The sequence below is a fragment of the Lutjanus erythropterus genome, chromosome 19, assembly GCF_056507025.1.
Source record: "Lutjanus erythropterus isolate fLutEry1 chromosome 19, fLutEry1.hap2, whole genome shotgun sequence".
In the NCBI taxonomy this organism is placed as follows: domain Eukaryota; kingdom Metazoa; phylum Chordata; class Actinopteri; order Lutjaniformes; family Lutjanidae; genus Lutjanus; species Lutjanus erythropterus.
In genome coordinates this window covers 17,020,989-17,037,428 of record NC_139335.1, presented here as the reverse complement: position 1 = coordinate 17,037,428, position 16,440 = coordinate 17,020,989, and the positions used below count along the sequence as shown (strand labels likewise).

The 16,440-nt window shown below is 40.3% G+C and overlaps 2 protein-coding genes across 3 annotated transcripts in view; both read left to right on the top strand.

The window, feature by feature from the left end:
- Positions 1-1,803: 1,803 nt before the first annotated feature.
- Positions 1,804-13,908, top strand: e4f1 (E4F transcription factor 1). Of its 2 annotated transcripts, XM_084744786.1 has the most exons (15): positions 1,804-1,960; positions 2,216-2,355; positions 2,442-2,523; positions 3,902-4,083; positions 4,247-4,367; positions 4,459-4,611; positions 4,794-4,981; positions 5,185-5,421; positions 6,250-6,361; positions 6,912-7,129; positions 7,224-7,422; positions 8,615-8,778; positions 10,917-10,979; positions 11,189-11,511; positions 13,611-13,908. In XM_084744786.1, the coding sequence occupies exons 1-15, from the start codon at positions 1,864-1,866 to the stop codon at positions 13,660-13,662; spliced, it is 2,331 nt and encodes a 776-aa protein (XP_084600912.1). In that variant the 5' UTR covers positions 1,804-1,863; the 3' UTR covers positions 13,663-13,908. The 2 variants fall into 2 exon arrangements, with proteins under 2 accessions (XP_084600912.1, XP_084600911.1); XM_084744785.1 differs by lacking the exon at positions 13,611-13,908 and having other exon boundaries at positions 11,189-12,091.
- A 430-nt stretch (positions 13,909-14,338) lies between these two features.
- Positions 14,339-16,440, top strand: part of grid2ipa (glutamate receptor, ionotropic, delta 2 (Grid2) interacting protein, a) — a 36,866-nt gene continuing 34,764 nt past the window's right edge. Inside the window, exon 1 of the mRNA XM_084744359.1 lies at positions 14,339-15,436. Within this exon, the coding sequence (XP_084600485.1) occupies positions 15,355-15,436 (82 nt within the window). The 5' untranslated portion in view covers positions 14,339-15,354. The remainder of the gene's footprint in view (positions 15,437-16,440) is intronic.

Genomic DNA, 16,440 nt, shown 5'->3' with positions numbered 1-16,440 from the left:
CAAGTCAGAAATAAATAGGAATTATATACACAACATTATCTCTATGAAATAATTAAAATAGAAAGAACAACGCATTTACAGCCTTAGGCTTTATAAGGCAATCACTTTTACTCTAATTGTGTGTTAATCTTCTCCCTGTAAACTTTGTCCTCATTTTACTTGTTTTATTTATTCCTTTCAAGTGTTTCATGTTTATTTTAAATTGCAGGAAGGAATTTAAATGATCAGTTTATACAGTGCTGCTTCTTGTTTGTCAGTGCAAATTACCTTGCAAGACATAATACAGTATCAACATTAAATAGTTTTTTTAACTGTTGAATGCCTAGACACCTTTGCTGCCTGGACTGGCTATCTGTTGTTACTTTTGTGTGTTTGCAAATCATGTATCCTCATTAGGAAAAAATGGACTGGGCCCTTAAGGGCTTATATTTTGCAAAAATTACACAACAAAACAGTAAACACTGTAAAACATTTCTCATGGAGCAGCAGGTGGGAAGCAGGGACAAGGTGGTTAATTCCACTCTTTAATAGGTACAGTAATACAACAGGGAACCTTGCATTAGAAATGACAGTTTCATTGACTATTATTGTGGATCCCTGTGCGAAAGTGGAGACAGCAGTTGGATCCTAACAATATTTCCTCAAACCAGAAGAAGTCACAGCTTGGAGAATCTTAACATTAATAGCCAAGAGTTTATTTCTTGTTTTATCTTTATCTGCATATATCTGCCCTCAGGGTCCTTGATAATGTGGGACCATACATCTGAAAATTTAGTACTATGCTTTTGAATATGCTTCTGTTTTTTACGAAAGCCTCTCCATATTACTGTATTGTCCATCTTACATTGCAGGGGTCTTCAACATGTGTATGTTTCAAATAGTTTACTGTTATGGATATGTGCTGCTCATTGATTTAGTAGGCTAGGTTTCAAGGCTATCTTTTTGTCAGTGTTTTGTAAATTAAATATTTTGGGGTTTCTTTTTTTAAAACAAATGTAACTATTTATCTTTGCCCATAATTTGTTTGATTCATGTTAATATAAATTTTCAGGCATGATATCAGAAAAAAAAAATAATGTTGAAAAAAACAAAACAATGATTTGGAGACCCCCCTGCAGTAACTCCAGCGACCCCTCAGGGTCCAGGTCATGTCACTGGTATTTGTGGGTATTTTTCATTTTTGTGTATGTATATTTCTTAAAATGTTAAATTAAAGATGGATTGCTAAAATTACATAGTTGTTTGCTGTGTTGTGAAAAGGTCTGTGTGCATCATCTCACGTGCAACCCATCACATTATGTTTGTGTTATGAATTGTATTGGTATATATATATATAAGTTAAAAAAATAGACAATACATTTTATACTATTTTTCACTTTGATGCCATAGATGAGCTTGACTAATGATAGACACTTGACAGTTAATTTAGAGCAAAAGATAAATACTGCAGTTATTCACCTCAAATTGTTGCAACATGAAAGTGATTTCAATTAAACAAAAAACTGAACTGAAGAAGAGTGCTTTAATATCTGTGACTTATCCTGTTACCCCCTAACATGGCAATAAAAGTGTGTAAAATCCTGGTTACAGTTACAGCCCTGCTTACAGCTGCTGTATACAGCTGCATACACAGTCTGAACAAGAGCAAAACAGACAAAAACTGTGTTTTTGATGATCCCATATTGATATATTTGTTTCCATGCCATCATAAAATAGATCATAGGTCACAGCATGTTTTCTTCTCTCTATCGATGCGAAGACACACGCACGCGCCCTTTTGTTGTTATGACTACGGGGTCGTAAATCCGCCATGTTTTCCCTCCTCGTAGCGGCGTTGCGACAGAGACGGAGAACTCGAACGACATGAATGTAGAAAATAATCATACGGCAGAAACAGAGAGGGAGCAAACGAAGAACGGCAACGAGACCATCACCATTCAGACTACACTGGGAGATGAAGGTCAGTTCTATTTCTTGCTTAAACACGACAGAAATGTTTAACAAATATTGCGTTTGGGCCTAGCTAACTTCCTCCATCATGAAATGTTGCTAGCAGCTAGCTGCCATTAGCAACAACATTAGCTAGTTTGCTTTTCGCTGCAGCTGAGACGTGCAGCCAGTCAGCAGTTTTTATAGCAGTTTGCATCTGTTTGGAGGTAGCTTGCAACACTAATACTTGATGAAGTTGTCTCAACCTGAAATCATTTGTTGTCAGATGAAGATGTGCACAAGTGCGGGCGCTGTCAGACCGAGTTTTCCACGCTGGAGGCTTTCATCCAGCACAAGCTGCAGCATAACTGCAAACGTGTGGTGGAGGCACGAGAGACGAGCAGCCAGGATGTCAGCAGTCAAGAGGTGTGAACCGTGATGAGTGGGTTTATATTTATTCACCACTATAAACAACAGAGGCAGGTCTAAACGGTGATATATGCATTTATCAGGTCGCTGCAGCCAATGGAAGTTCTTCAGAGGTGAAAATAGTTGAAGGTGCATCCTCGGATGAAGCAGTCAGGGCCTTCAATGGTGAGTCAACATTAAAACTGCAACCAACAATTTATTATCAGTTATTCTGACAATTATTTTCTGTTATGTTTAGTGCATACATTGTCATAAAATATTTCAGAATCTCCTGCAGACGACAAGGTGACGTTTTTGGAGCTGTATGTTAATGTTTTTGCACATACTGGTGTTACAAAAGTCGAAGTTTTGTATTACTGTACAGGCCACAGTAATTGTAGCATCACATAAACAAGCTTGTGGCTGGCAAAGAATATTAATGTTGCATACTGAGCACACAAATTTGACAGATATTGTCTATATTTGCCCATAATGTTAAACAAAAGGCTATTTCACAAACTTTTCCTCTGGGGACCCACTTTTTAGAAATTGACAAACCATTGCAGCCCAATTGACATTTGGCCTTACATATAATTTTTTGAAAGAGTTAATTTGTACATAAATGGACATTCCTGATAATTTTTACAGCTTTTTTGCATCATATTATATTGTTATTGAAAACATATACACATATTAAATTGTTTAGAAATTAGAAATTAATGCACTTGTGCTGAGTTAACAGGCCATCTGGAAATCAATACAGGACATTTTAGCCTCCTTCATAAACATGACATGTTTGAATGAATGAACAGGCTCTCTTTTTTCCTCTCATCAGTAATACAATATGCACATTTTAAATGCGTATTAAAGTTGTATTGCAGATATAAATCTTAAATTTGCTGAATCTCTTCTATAGTCTTGAGTTTGTTTGGCGACCTAAATAAAATCTCCTGTGATCCACCTGTGAGTTGTGACCCAGTCTCTGGGAATGACTGCATTACAGGGATCTAACACCTCTTGTAATATAAAACATCTGTATATTACACTTCAGATGAACAGCCCTGCTCTCTCATAGTGCATATGCCAGGGCTTGCCCACCTCTTTCTGTTCTCTGTTCATTGTGCTTCTGCTCTGTTGACTTTCTTCATCAGCAGTATGTTTTATGAAGTCGCCCAAAAAAAAACTTGAGTTATGGATTTTCTTCACCTGCAATTCCTTTTCACAGCAGGTGTTTGTATCTATGATTGTAGCTATTATGTGGAAATACAAACTTACAACAAATCTGCCTAAAATGGCCTTGTACATTAATATATACCAGGGTTACAGGCTGTGCATAGCAAGTGAATTATACATTCCTTTTTTTATTCAACCATCAGTCCAAAACTGAAAGATGCTCAGTTTACTATTATATATGCCAAGGAAAGGAATGAAGTCCACACACTTGAGAAGCTGAAATCAGAGAATACTCTGTATTTTTGCTTGAAAAAATGAATGACGCAATAAATTGAAAAAAAAAATGGCTGCAGATTATTTTTGTTTAAATGAGTCTGTGTTTTTCACACAGATGACAGCAGTGGTGTGTTGGGCCGAGGTCGCAGGAAGAAAACAGTTTCACTTAAAGTCACTGACCAGTCAGATGGGACTGGAGGATCCATACCTGACAATGCTGACACTGAAAGGCTTGTTTACAAAGTCAACGAAGAAGGACGCTACATTTGCCAACTTTGTGAAAAGACATTTAAAACGGTGAGTCATACATTTCATTTGTCTGTCTGTCTGTTTTCAAGAAATGTTGGTTATATTTTCTTTTATGATATGAGTAAAATGAGATTTCCTAATAGTTCGACTTCCTTTCATCCCAGTCATTTCTTGTTGTTAGCATCTAATACGCTCTGAATTCACCCAACAGACCAACATCTTGAGAACGCACATGAAAACTCACAGTGATCAGAAGAACTTCTCGTGTGACTTGTGTGGGACCTCATTTCGCACAAAGGGCTCCCTGATTCGTCACAATCGTCGTCACACTGGTACAGATAGTAAACAGGAACTGTTTTTGTCTTGAATCATATTCCTGATTTAATTGAATGATAACCCTACTTTCCACCTGTTCTTCTGCAGATGAGCGGCCGTATCGTTGTAGCCTGTGTGGCCAATCCTTCAGAGAGTCTGGTGCCCTCACAAGACATCTTAAGGCCCTCACACCCTGTACAGAAAAAATCCGCTTTGTTCAGTACAAGGAGATCCTGGTCAGCAAAGATGGAGTACAAAAAGGTCAGATTTATACCACAGGAGCAAAGTGTGTCTGTGCTTAATAGTGCAGTTTGATGGTCAGTCTGCTCTACCAAAGTCAATGAACTTTAACTAACTATTGACTGAATGCTGGAGTATTAAAAAAGTAGACCATGGAAGTGAAAATCCATTGAGTCACTGACAGGTCTGTGTGAAATGTCCAGGAGTTGAAGATGATCATGCTGCAGTGGCTGGCCAGCAAGAGGTGGTGGTTGTGGAGCAACAGCCAGAGGAGCAGGAGATGGTGGAAGCTCAGACTGCTGTTGTTAGAGTGGTAGACGCTGGTTCCCAAGAGGTCCTTCATCAGGTCCACTTCACAATGGAGGTGGATGGAACAACACAGGAGCAACAGGTTAGAAGAGAAAGGGTGCATGTTTGGCTTAAAGTCAACATTTATAATACACACAAAACATACAGTGTTTCCTGTCCTTGAAATGTTTTTTGTCACATTTTGGCCATGATAAAGAAAAAGCAGAATCATAAGGATTTGATTTGAAGCGGTTTTATCTGCAGCTCCCATCCAAACTGTGGACCTGTTGTGCTTCCCCTTGCCAGGTCGTGGTAGAGCAGTCCCAGGCGGAGGCCCTGGCTGCTGCTGCAGCGGCAGGCGACAACCTCATCTGTCAGGCCATCATCAACTCTGGCATCGCACTGGGGACTGAGGAAGCCGTGGTTGAGGAGACCTCAGAGGCAACTGAGGAGATGACCAAAGTGGATTCCGACTGTCCTGATCCTGACGAGGGTGTCGCTGAGATCCAGGTTAAAGAAGAGTTTGTGGAGATGGAGGCAGAGGTAAGGATGAGATATTTACTACATTGCATTGTGTTTGAAGACATGTTTGGCGTTGCTTAAAGGAGAAATCTGTAGTATCTTTACTGTATTAAATAAAAAATGACCGTGAAATACTGGCTTCTCTGACAACAATGCTACAGCCAGCATGTTCTCCTTTGAAATGCCCATGCCAGGCTGTTAGTGTCTGTTTATGAGTCATAAGAAATCATTAATATTCTTTCAGAAAGAGTAGATGGATATTATTAACAGTTGTCAATGGCAATAGGTTAATAGAGTCTGCCAGGCAGTGAGACAGGCAGTCACTGAACTTCAAAATGTGTATTTTCAGAGCAGTTGGCATTTGTTTTCTGGATAACAGGCTTAACTTTACATTGGCAGACAGACATATTGCTCCTTTAATCTGATTTTTTCATATTCAGTAGTATTTTCCTGATCAGTTTGTCCTTTTATGATCTGATTACAGATTTGTCTTTTGTGTCCAGTAGTAGAATATCTAAAAGTATTACTCAACAATGCCCAACTGCCAGTGTTTGCAGTTCAGCTAAGTTATTACCATGCTCTCTTTTTGCTTGAGATGTAAGGCTGTTGCATCTGAGCTGCAGAGACGGAGCGCTCTGTGCTTATGCCAAAATTTCTAAACCTTGTCAGTTGCATTCAACATAAGGGAGTGATCAATGATTTTTTTGCTGTCACTGTTTGGAATTGATAGTGGAGACACTCACCTGATCAGTTCTGAAAACATTTTAAGTGGTTCTAAGCAAAACTGGGGGTGGTGTTGCAATGATAATTTGCATAGTTCTTATTGTCAGCATTTTGTTTCCTTTGCAGGAAGCAGCTGATGGAGATGATCAGACTTCCTCAAAATTGCACACTTGTCCACACTGTAATCGCTCCTTTAAGGGACTGAACTACTTCCGATTTCATGTCAAGGGCCATTTGGGTAAGACCATAGCTACTAACCATGACTCACAGTAGCATCGCTGTATGCTGCCCTCTCTTTTCTTCAAAAATGGCACAAAAGTCCACTTGGACTCGAGGATGACCTGTTCATGTTTTGGTGGCCAAAGGTTTAGATCACTGTGACCTCATAAAATACATTTTTGGCCATAATTGAAGAATTCCTGTGCTAGTTATGACAAAATTTCATACAAATATCTAATAGGATAAAATTATGAAGTGATAACATTTTTTATCAAAAAGGTAAAAGTTAATTTCACTGTGACATCACACTGTCTTATCAGTTTTCTATACTCCTCTGTCTTCCCTGAGTGAAGACAGCATGTTTCTCACTGGGAATTATTTGCTGGAATCACACAGGTCAAATATAGTGCTAACTTCTGTTTTAAATTCCTTCAAAGTCTAGTCACTACATACAGTATATTATACAAGTCTAGACAGACATGGATGTAAACTGCAACTTGACCAGTTAGCTGTGGCTTGAAACCACAAAGTGGTAATTCTACTTCTCTGTGGGTCCTTTCTTTATGCAGGTTACAAGCCCTTTAAGTGCACGCTGTGCCACAAGGAGTTTCTGACTGGTTACCTGCTGAAGAAACACATGGAAGTCCATGTCAGTGAGAGGAGGTACAAGTGTGGTGAATGTGGCAAGCTGTACAAAACGATTGGGCATGTACGTGAGCACATGAGGGCCCACTCGGATGAAAGACCCTACCACTGTACCAGATGCAACAAGGGGTACAAGACCAAGGTGATTTTGCAGATATTAGTCTTTTTGTTGTATTTAACTGAGACATGAAAGGCATTCCAGTGGCATCTCTGAAATGTCTCTTTGTCTTCCCCAGAATGCCTTGCAGGTGCACCAGCGGACCCATGGTGATGAGAAACCTTATGTGTGTCAGTTCTGTTTGAGAGGCTTCAGGGAGAAAGGTTCTTTGGTGCGACATATCCGCCATCACACTGGAGAGAAGCCTTTTAAATGCCCAAAGTGCAAACGAGGCTTTGCGGAGCACGGGACTCTGAATCGGCACATGCGTGCTAAAGGTGAGTGTGACAGACAGACAAGAAAACAAAACTTTCTAAATTCACGTAAATGATCATTTTCTTTCTCAGTCCAAACAAACACCTCTATTGCAAAATCAGAAAGAAAACAAACTTGATACCAAATATGTGGCATGTTTAGCTTTTTAGACCAAGTTCGATTCAACATATTTCAAAAACACCAGACAAAATAATAAGTAAGACAAGTTTAAAGTGTGACAACAACACCTCTTAACTGGATAATGCCTGGCTGGCAAAATGAAAGAGAATACTCTACACTTTACCCCACACAGTTTGTTTTAAGAACAAACAGCAGCAATGTGGCAGTAGCTAGTGTTTTTGGCAGCTTACAAGAGAATAACCACTGAATTTTTAAGCTGAAAAGTCAGTCCTTCCTACTAACTCTTTGTCGCATCTCCCCCGGGAAAACGGTATCCATTCCAGGCAGTCAGAGCCAAGTAGGTCCCGTTGTTTTTTGATGGGGATTATGTGATGTGACATAGAACAAAAAAACAGACAATGTCCTTGTGATGGTGTTGTATTTATTTCAGCGCTGGGCGAGACAATAAACAGAAACATTTCTCAAGAACAATTCCTAAAGAGGACACCAAAAGTGCCACCCAAAGCACTTTAGTATTAATGCATATAGAAGAAACTCTTATTACTACTATATTGGATAATAAGGGTCATAACAACATGTTTAAATGTTTTAAATAATCAATTTTATACTAATATAAGATAGCAGTATCCACTGAAATCTATATCCACAGTAGCAGGAGAGCAGCAACACCCATTAACCTAACTAAAGCCTTCCTGAAGCAGTACATTTCTGTTTTGCTGTCGATTTGTAAAAATCCAGAACACTATGAAGCCTGCCAGAAACTTACCTAATTACATGGGCGAGTTCATCTTCAGTATTATATAATAGAAATATAACTGTTACATACACAAAGCAAATTATTCTTGGTATGAAAATAGTAGTATCCTGTATGATAAATACATGTCTGACATTTGTAACAAAGCAAACTGCCTGAAAATCAAAACATTTTTTCATGTTTTAATACACTGGGAATGACTTAAAAATGACATGTGCTCCTGGGCACTACAGTGAAATATAGAATGAGTGTTAAAGAAAACAGGTATTTGCAGCAGTGATACAGATAGGACTAATAACACATCCTTTGATATCCACCAGGAGGCTGTCATAAGGAAGATTCCAGTGAGCAGCAGGGTGCAGTCACAGAGGAGCAGGCATCGGTGGACAGCCTCGCCACAGCAGCCATCATCTCAGAGGATCCTCATGCTGTCCTGGTGGAGTTTTCCTCGGTGGTGGCAGACACACAGGAGTACATCATCAAGGTGAGCTGCAGGGAAGAGGCGCAAAGAGGTGCATGTAAGGGTGAATAGAAATTTTGGGGATGAAAAACTTCAAGTTTCAAGGACCTCTGTCCCTATGAATGATGTCACTGCAGGTGTTTTCCATTAGCAGTGAATAGTAGAGGACGTGCTGTTACATTACTGATTGAAGTGTAACCTGAAGAGCAAAACAATTTCACTCTAATTATCACATCTGCAGGGAATTGATTGGGATGCTGATTAAAACCAATCATTCAGTACTTTAATGTGCCGAGTGCACATATCTCTAGCTTTGAATACCACAGATCAGCACCATAGAAGAGAGGAAAATTGATTTTTAAAGTTACAACATTTTAAGTGTTTACAGAGAAGATAAACAAGCACACTGAATTGTTAGGAATGGAAATACTGACTCAACAGCATCTTTTATTCACCATTATTTTGTACAGGAGTGACATTTGCATCTTTGCATGGTACAAATACTGTTTTGGAGGTAGGAGGAGCTAGTGGATCAGTTAATAGAACTCAGCACAACAGCTGACACAATGTGCAACAGGTTTGTAGCGATATCATAGTTTAATGTTCCCAAATTATGTTCTTTAGCTTGGTTGTATTAAGGAAACACAATTTAAGACATAGATAATATACCATGCTTTTATTGTTTTTATTGAAGACATTTAAGCATTTGTGGTCTGACAAATGACTACACTGCTTGTAAACCCTTAGATTACCGCAAATAGATGGCTGTAGGACTGCACAGCAGCAACTGAGTTTGCAGGCATTTCTTCAAGCAAATGTTTAGTTCACAGTAAATAAAACTCTGAGCAAGAGCAGTATCCATGAAAGTTCTTTTTAAAAGAAAAGAAAACAACTCTGTCTGTGAAGATAAATACATCTGATCCATTTGTAGGTCTGATTCATGGCTGCTGGAAACAATGGGGTCGGAGTTATTGATCATAAAAGTGGCTCAACCAATTATTAACTGTAAAGCTTCAGATACTATGGGCAGTTAAGTGTAACTGACTGAAGGGATGACTAGAATTGATGCCTTTGGCACCTTTTGATCATCTATTTTGAAGGACTTAACTTCTCATGATTTATGTTTGTGACTTGCATAAGAAGTCCAATGTTGCATTCATGTGCTCCTCGGTTGGTCCCATTTTCCCCCGTTGGGAAGTCATTCTTCTGGCTTTGGTGTGTTCATGAACTTTTAAGTTGTAATGTGGAAACATCATGGATGCTACAGAGGGCAGGGTTGTAGTACATGTTGTAATGTCTGTGCAATTACACATTATGACACTATTACTCATTCCAAAACAGGAAGCTGTTCACAGACCTAGGAGCAGCTGGAGAAACTGCTTTTACTCTGCAAACTAAAATGAAGAAATATCGTTCTGTCCAGTATTAAACAGTTAAAAGCAACATTAATAACAAACAGTAGTGTACCTAATTGGAAGAGGAAGAAGAAGAAGGGAAGGGAAAGGCTGTGTGGGTGATGTTTGTGATACTGGGAAATAGTGGTAGCATTAGACTTCTTACTTTCTCTCTGACCGTTAACTTCAGGTGTTTCACTTCTTTTACCGGTTGGTCTGTAAACACAACCTTTTAGCCATCAGAATTGCTTTCCTCCTCAGCTGCAGGTCATCTATCGCTGTGGTGGCGAGCAGAGGATGTGCAGGGACTTCCATCTGAGTAGACATTTAGGTGAATGGATTCACCAGCAAGCTAACAGGTTAGCTGCACAGCACTGAGTTCACTGAGTTATCTGTGAAGATCATTGCTGCAGATAATTAGCTTGTGGTAAAACAAACAAACAAACAGTGTTCCCTATCTCTGGGCATAACATTAACATAGTATTTTTCTGCATGCTTTTACAAAGTGTAATGTGAGACAGTGAATCATCAGTGTAGAGCTTGGTACGAGCAAGATGCGTGTGTATTTGTTTACTGACGCTGTAACACTTACTCCTTAGGTATTGGAATTAGGTACCGAATGAAGAGGCGTTTTTTGATGCTTAATATGATCAAAGCCATACAATCAGTGACATAAAAGTGTTGCCATCCGGTACCCAGCCCTAGGTGTAACATGCTACTAGATTTTGTCATTTATTTTGTTTGCCCTGCTTCTCTCATATCCTCTAGACTCAAACAGAGGAGGACATGCAGGAAGAAAGGGTTACTCTCATTCAAGACAGCCAAAATGAGGTCAGTATACACAAACACACACACACACACACACACACACACAGAAGAATGTCTGTATGGTCTATAGAAGTTACAGAGTGTGAGAATTTCTATTTCTAAAATAGGTTTGATAAATATACAGTGTTTACACCAAAGGACCTATTAAGAGCTTTTAATTACATTATGTTGTAACTCTAGTTCTACCTTTTATTCAAACCTCTCTCTACCAGATGGGAAACCACATCATGAAAGTGGTGCAGCGAATTGTCAGTCGGTCACACGGCGCCGGGGGCACGGGCGGCCACCAGATCATTGTGCGCAATGTGGCGGTGAACGAGGAGGGCGCGTCCATCTCTGACTGTGGAGACACCATCACCATTGCTACGCCCGAGAGCCTGACGGAACAGGTGGCCATGACGTTGGCCTCCGCTATCAGTGACGGCACGCTGCTGGCCACGGCGGGTACTGTGGAGACGGCGGATGGAACTGTTACTATGGTTACCACAGAGGAGGCAGTGGAGGAGGGAATACAGATGGTGCAGCAGCAAGAAGAGTATGTCATCACCTCCCCAGAGGAGGTGGAGATTCAGACTGTCATTGTATGATGGAGGAGGATGCTAACTGTTGACTGTGATACATCTGACTCGACCGAATCTGTGTGGCCGATTACTGTATGAACGTGCTTCATATGTGAAATTTGATCACAAAACAAAGGCCAAAGTGTTTATATGGTTTATAGTTACAGAAATGGAACAGGCTACAGTGAAATGTGTGTGTGAAACAAAAAAGAGTGTGCATGAGGACTAGCTCCATCATGTGTTCAGTTTTTGTGGATTGATTTACTAAAATGGAGCACTGCTAGCTAATGTTTTGTTTTTAAACTTTTAGGTGCATAAAAGAATAACTACCTAGATTAACTTTTGTTAGGTTTTCAGATTGAAGGCCTGAACAGATGCATATGGTACAAACTGATCATGTCTTTGCCTTTTATCTGTTGTAGCCTGGATACTTCTTCTTGCTGAAGTCGAAAAGTGAAATTCTTTTCTTTTACTACCTAGAATGGCATCACTTGATTGCTATTTTCACTTATGCTCTCTGATGTCCGAGTCAGTTGAGGTTTTTTTTTTCTTTTCTTCTCCTTCTTTTTCACCAAAATCTTCAAGTCCACTATGAAGTATGATGCCTTTTAAAGACATGCTATGCAGGATTTTCGTTTAAAAAACAGAGTAGAGACTGAAAATAAAAATAATCCCTTTCAGTAACCACTTATGACCCACTACAAGTGTGTGGAGGTGTCTGTTTCTGCTGTTTTTGGGACGGTGGTGTGTAGCCCTCAGCCAATAACGGCACACAGGTTGTGACCAGACCTAATGTTACATCACTGTCAGTTTCTCTCCTCTCTGTGAGAGTTGCAGGTCTCTGTGTGTCTGACTGACTGAGGGTGTAGCTGAGCTGCTCACACACACAAGCAGAGCACAGTGTTGGAGCACAGGATGAAACATTTGCTTCGGCTGCCTTCATGTAGTAATCACAAATGTGTTAAGTCTTTACTACAGACATTAAATGAGTCTGGACGGACATGGATGTAAATTACAAACTGACAGGTTGGCAGAGTCCTATAACCTCAAGCTAATTCTAGTTTTTTCTCTGATTCAGTGCTTTGTTCTTGCTAACACTGCGTCTTCCATAAATTCACACTCTAGCGCATACAACCCTCACTGCTCTTTCTCACTTAGTGGTTGAGCCGGAGAGGAGGGCTAAACTTTGAATGGTGTCTTCAACTGACAACTGACAAATCCTGCATAGTACACCTTTAAAGACTGGCTGATCGTGGGTCTGTGTGCCTGTCTGGGGCCTGTCAGCGAGGGTATATAAACCTCCCATGGTACAGCGTTGGTCTTCTGAGCTGGTCAGTCATAATGCATCTTTAAGCACGACGATACAGCAGACGTTATTGTGTTCAGTTTAGTGAAGCGTCACTAAAGCGTGAGTTTGCATCAAATAAATACTATTTTCTTATACAGCTGGCTTCCATTTATGTTTGTTTAAATCCTGTTTTTATGACAGAAGATTGTAAAGGTTAAGGTCAACTTTATTGTCACATATACAGTTATACTGAGAACGACGCACAGTGACATTCAGTCTCTGCATGTAACCTGTCTTAAGTGTTTTAGGAGCAGTGGGCAGCTGCTGTGCAGCAACCAACTCGAGTTCTTAGCCAGTGCTTTGGTCAGATGTCTTACATTGTGTGATTATATAGTTTTCTGTCATCATATTACATACATTTGTTTTGAACAAAGCTTTGATAGTGACAGGAATCAACTACTTAGAGTGCAACATTTTATTGTGGCCGACTGTTACTGATGCATGTATCAATGTAGAAAATTATCAGCTCAACCCTTGTGAGACATCAGTGGCTTATATCAAAGGGAAAATGTTCAGTGCTTTCAATGGGAATAATCTGTCTCTCACTATTACGGAAAGTTAACTTTGGCTGGCTGATATGTGATTGTTTCCAACTTAATCCTTCCCCAAAGACCCCAAAACACCTGAACATCAGCCCATTTCTTGCCTGTGTCGTTGTACTCAGATCATGTAGTACTATTATGTCAGTGCACGTCAGCATTCTTCTTTCATTTCTTTTCGTTTTAGCAGTGTGTGGCTGTCATCTGCCATCTCATCATGGGAAGACCAGCTGCTTTGAAACCACACACCTGTCAGGTAAAACACAGCATCCACTGCTCCAGCTCCCTCTGGGACACGTACACGCCACGTAGCCTGTTCTGACTCCTGCGCTGAGAAACCCAGTCATTCTGTTTACTTTGTATGACTGTAGTACAAAACCCAATTACAAATGATGAGACACTATATAAAATATAAATAGAAACAATGCATTGCAATCCTTTTCGACTTATATTCAATTCAGTACAATATAAAGACAAGATATTTAATGTTCAAAATGATTGCCTTTATTGTTTTTTGTAAATATACACTCAATCTGAATTTGATGCTTGCAACATGTTCCAAAAAAGTTGGGATGGGTTTGTTTACCACTGTGTTGCATCACTTTTTTTTTTTAACAACACTGAGTAGGCTATGTGTTTGAGAACTGAGGACGCTAATATTTGAAGTTTTGAAAGGGAAATTGTTTCTTATCCTTGCTTGATATATGACTTCAGGTGCTTAGTAGTCTGGGTTCTCTGTCATATTTTGTATTTCATAATGCACCACACATTTTCAGTGGGAGACAGATCTGGACTGCAGGCAGGTCAGTCTAGCACCAGCACTTTTTTACTACAAAGCAACACTGTTGTAACACATGCAGAGTGTGTCTTGGCGTGGTCTTGCTGAAAGAAACATCTAAAAAAGATGTCATGTGGATGGAATCATACGTTGCTCCAAAATCTGTATATGCCTTTCTGCATCAGTGGGACCTTCATAGATGTGCAAGTTACCCATGACGCCATGGGCACCACTAGTACAGACCCATATCATCACAGATGCTGGCTGTTGAACTTTGTCCTGGTAACAGTCTGAATGCTCCTTCTCCTCTTTAGCCCAAAGGACACAATGTCCATGATTTCCAAAAATCAATTTGAAATGTGGACTCGTCAGACCACAGCACACTTTTCCACTTTCTGTCAGACCATCTCAAAGCATCACAACTTCTTTGAAATTGGGATTTGTTTTTGTAATCCTCTGCTAAATGCACCAGAGCGGAGTGGTTTAATAATTGAAATACCGCTGTATTAGGTGTAACCTTGAGCATATCTGCAAGCTACATCTCTGTAACTGGTGCTCCAGTACTGAGGTTAACACAGCCGCTATAATCAGAGAAGTGTCCCTGGCTGGTACAGCACACAGTTTCTGGGTCAGTCCTCAGCCCTCTGAGAGGGCCCCATCCACACGAGCAACCGAGGAAGACAGAGAGTGAGGGTGGGAGAGAGAGAGAGGGTGAGAAAGGTATTTATAGAAAAATGGGGCTTCGCAGTACCTTTTCTTGCAAAGAACCATTTCAGGACCAAGTGAGCGTGTCCCAGTTTTCTGATCATCGCTCAGCCATAGGGTTTGGACTGAGGCTGAGGCTGGACCGCCTCACCCAGGATGGAGAGCCTGACATTCAGACGCTCTCCCCTCTCCTCTGGCCTGCCTCTCCTCAGCTGCAGACCACTGGTTCTCTGATTGAGAACAGGGGGAGGCATTGGCCCAGATAACCTACAGATGTGACCTTTTAGGTACACTTGATTTGCCTAGCTGGGTCGAGGCTTTTGGAGGCAGTGAGCTCAGGTGAGGAGCAGCGCAAAGGTGTCCGAGGGCACACTTTGGCTGCATCTACCTCCAGGCCGGGGGTGTAGGGAGGCTGGCTGGAACGTGCCCTGCCGCAAGCCGGGCAAGGATGAGGCGTTTCCTGAGCAGAAAGGGCCGCTTCTCCCTGCGCCAGAGCAAGTCTGGGACCCGGAGTGCCTCCAAAGATTTCTGTAAGTCTATTTCTCTGAATCAAAGTTTTTTTACCCGATGTTCATGAAATGCTTCAACTGATGGAGGTGAGATAAAGAGAAGAGCAAAAAGGAGTTGAGACAGTATATCTGGGGCGCAGGCTGGGGAGAAGAGGACAGCGAGAAGTCATGACAATCTTTTGAGTGTTGCTTTTGTTCTGCCGGGGAGAAAAGATTATGATCCACAGCTCCATGTCAGTGATTTCCCAATCTATTTTAGATCAATGATCAGCTGCAGTTTGATGTTTCCGTTCAGCAAGCTGACACCAAGTTCTGTGGCTCTTTTGAGTCTTTGTATTTGATATATGTTTTATTCACTCAGCCACATCTCACACTGAATATGTAGCCACCCCGTGCTCCAGAAAGATCTGGTTTGTCTTTCTTTGTATTGAAGTGGATCTGATCTTCCTACATTTCTTTGCAGAAGTCTTACTCAGACTTATTTTCTCACTTCTCGTGCACTTTTTTGTTACTTTTCTTACTTCCCGTCTCTAATTTCGTCTTTCTCCGTCTGTCTGACTTTTTCCTCTGTCTTCATCTTTCTGAGCCTCTGATCAGTTCCAAAAAGAAAAGCAGAGCAGTTTAATGTTGCTGGTTTGATGGATGACTGCATACAATTGTTTGTGTACCTGCAGTTATATAATGTGTCTTACATAAGTGTACTCTGATATATTTCCCCATGTGAAGTTTACCCTTTTATTTTGGTCCTTCAAGTCATTTCATCACGTAAGATTAAAATTATTGCTGGCAGAAGTGGCAGCACCACATTGAGTTGAAGTAAACATGTTTCATCAAATTACTCACATTCAGGTATGTTCTGCTTTTACACAAATCTGACATGAATACCAACAGTGATTCAGTGAAGTTTGTAATTTTGTATTTTTTTTTTCAAATTAATTTTTCACATTATATGGACAATAAGCAAAAAACAGAGAAAAAATGTGAGATGATGAGTAATTTAAGGCAAATAAACAGATCATTTTTTT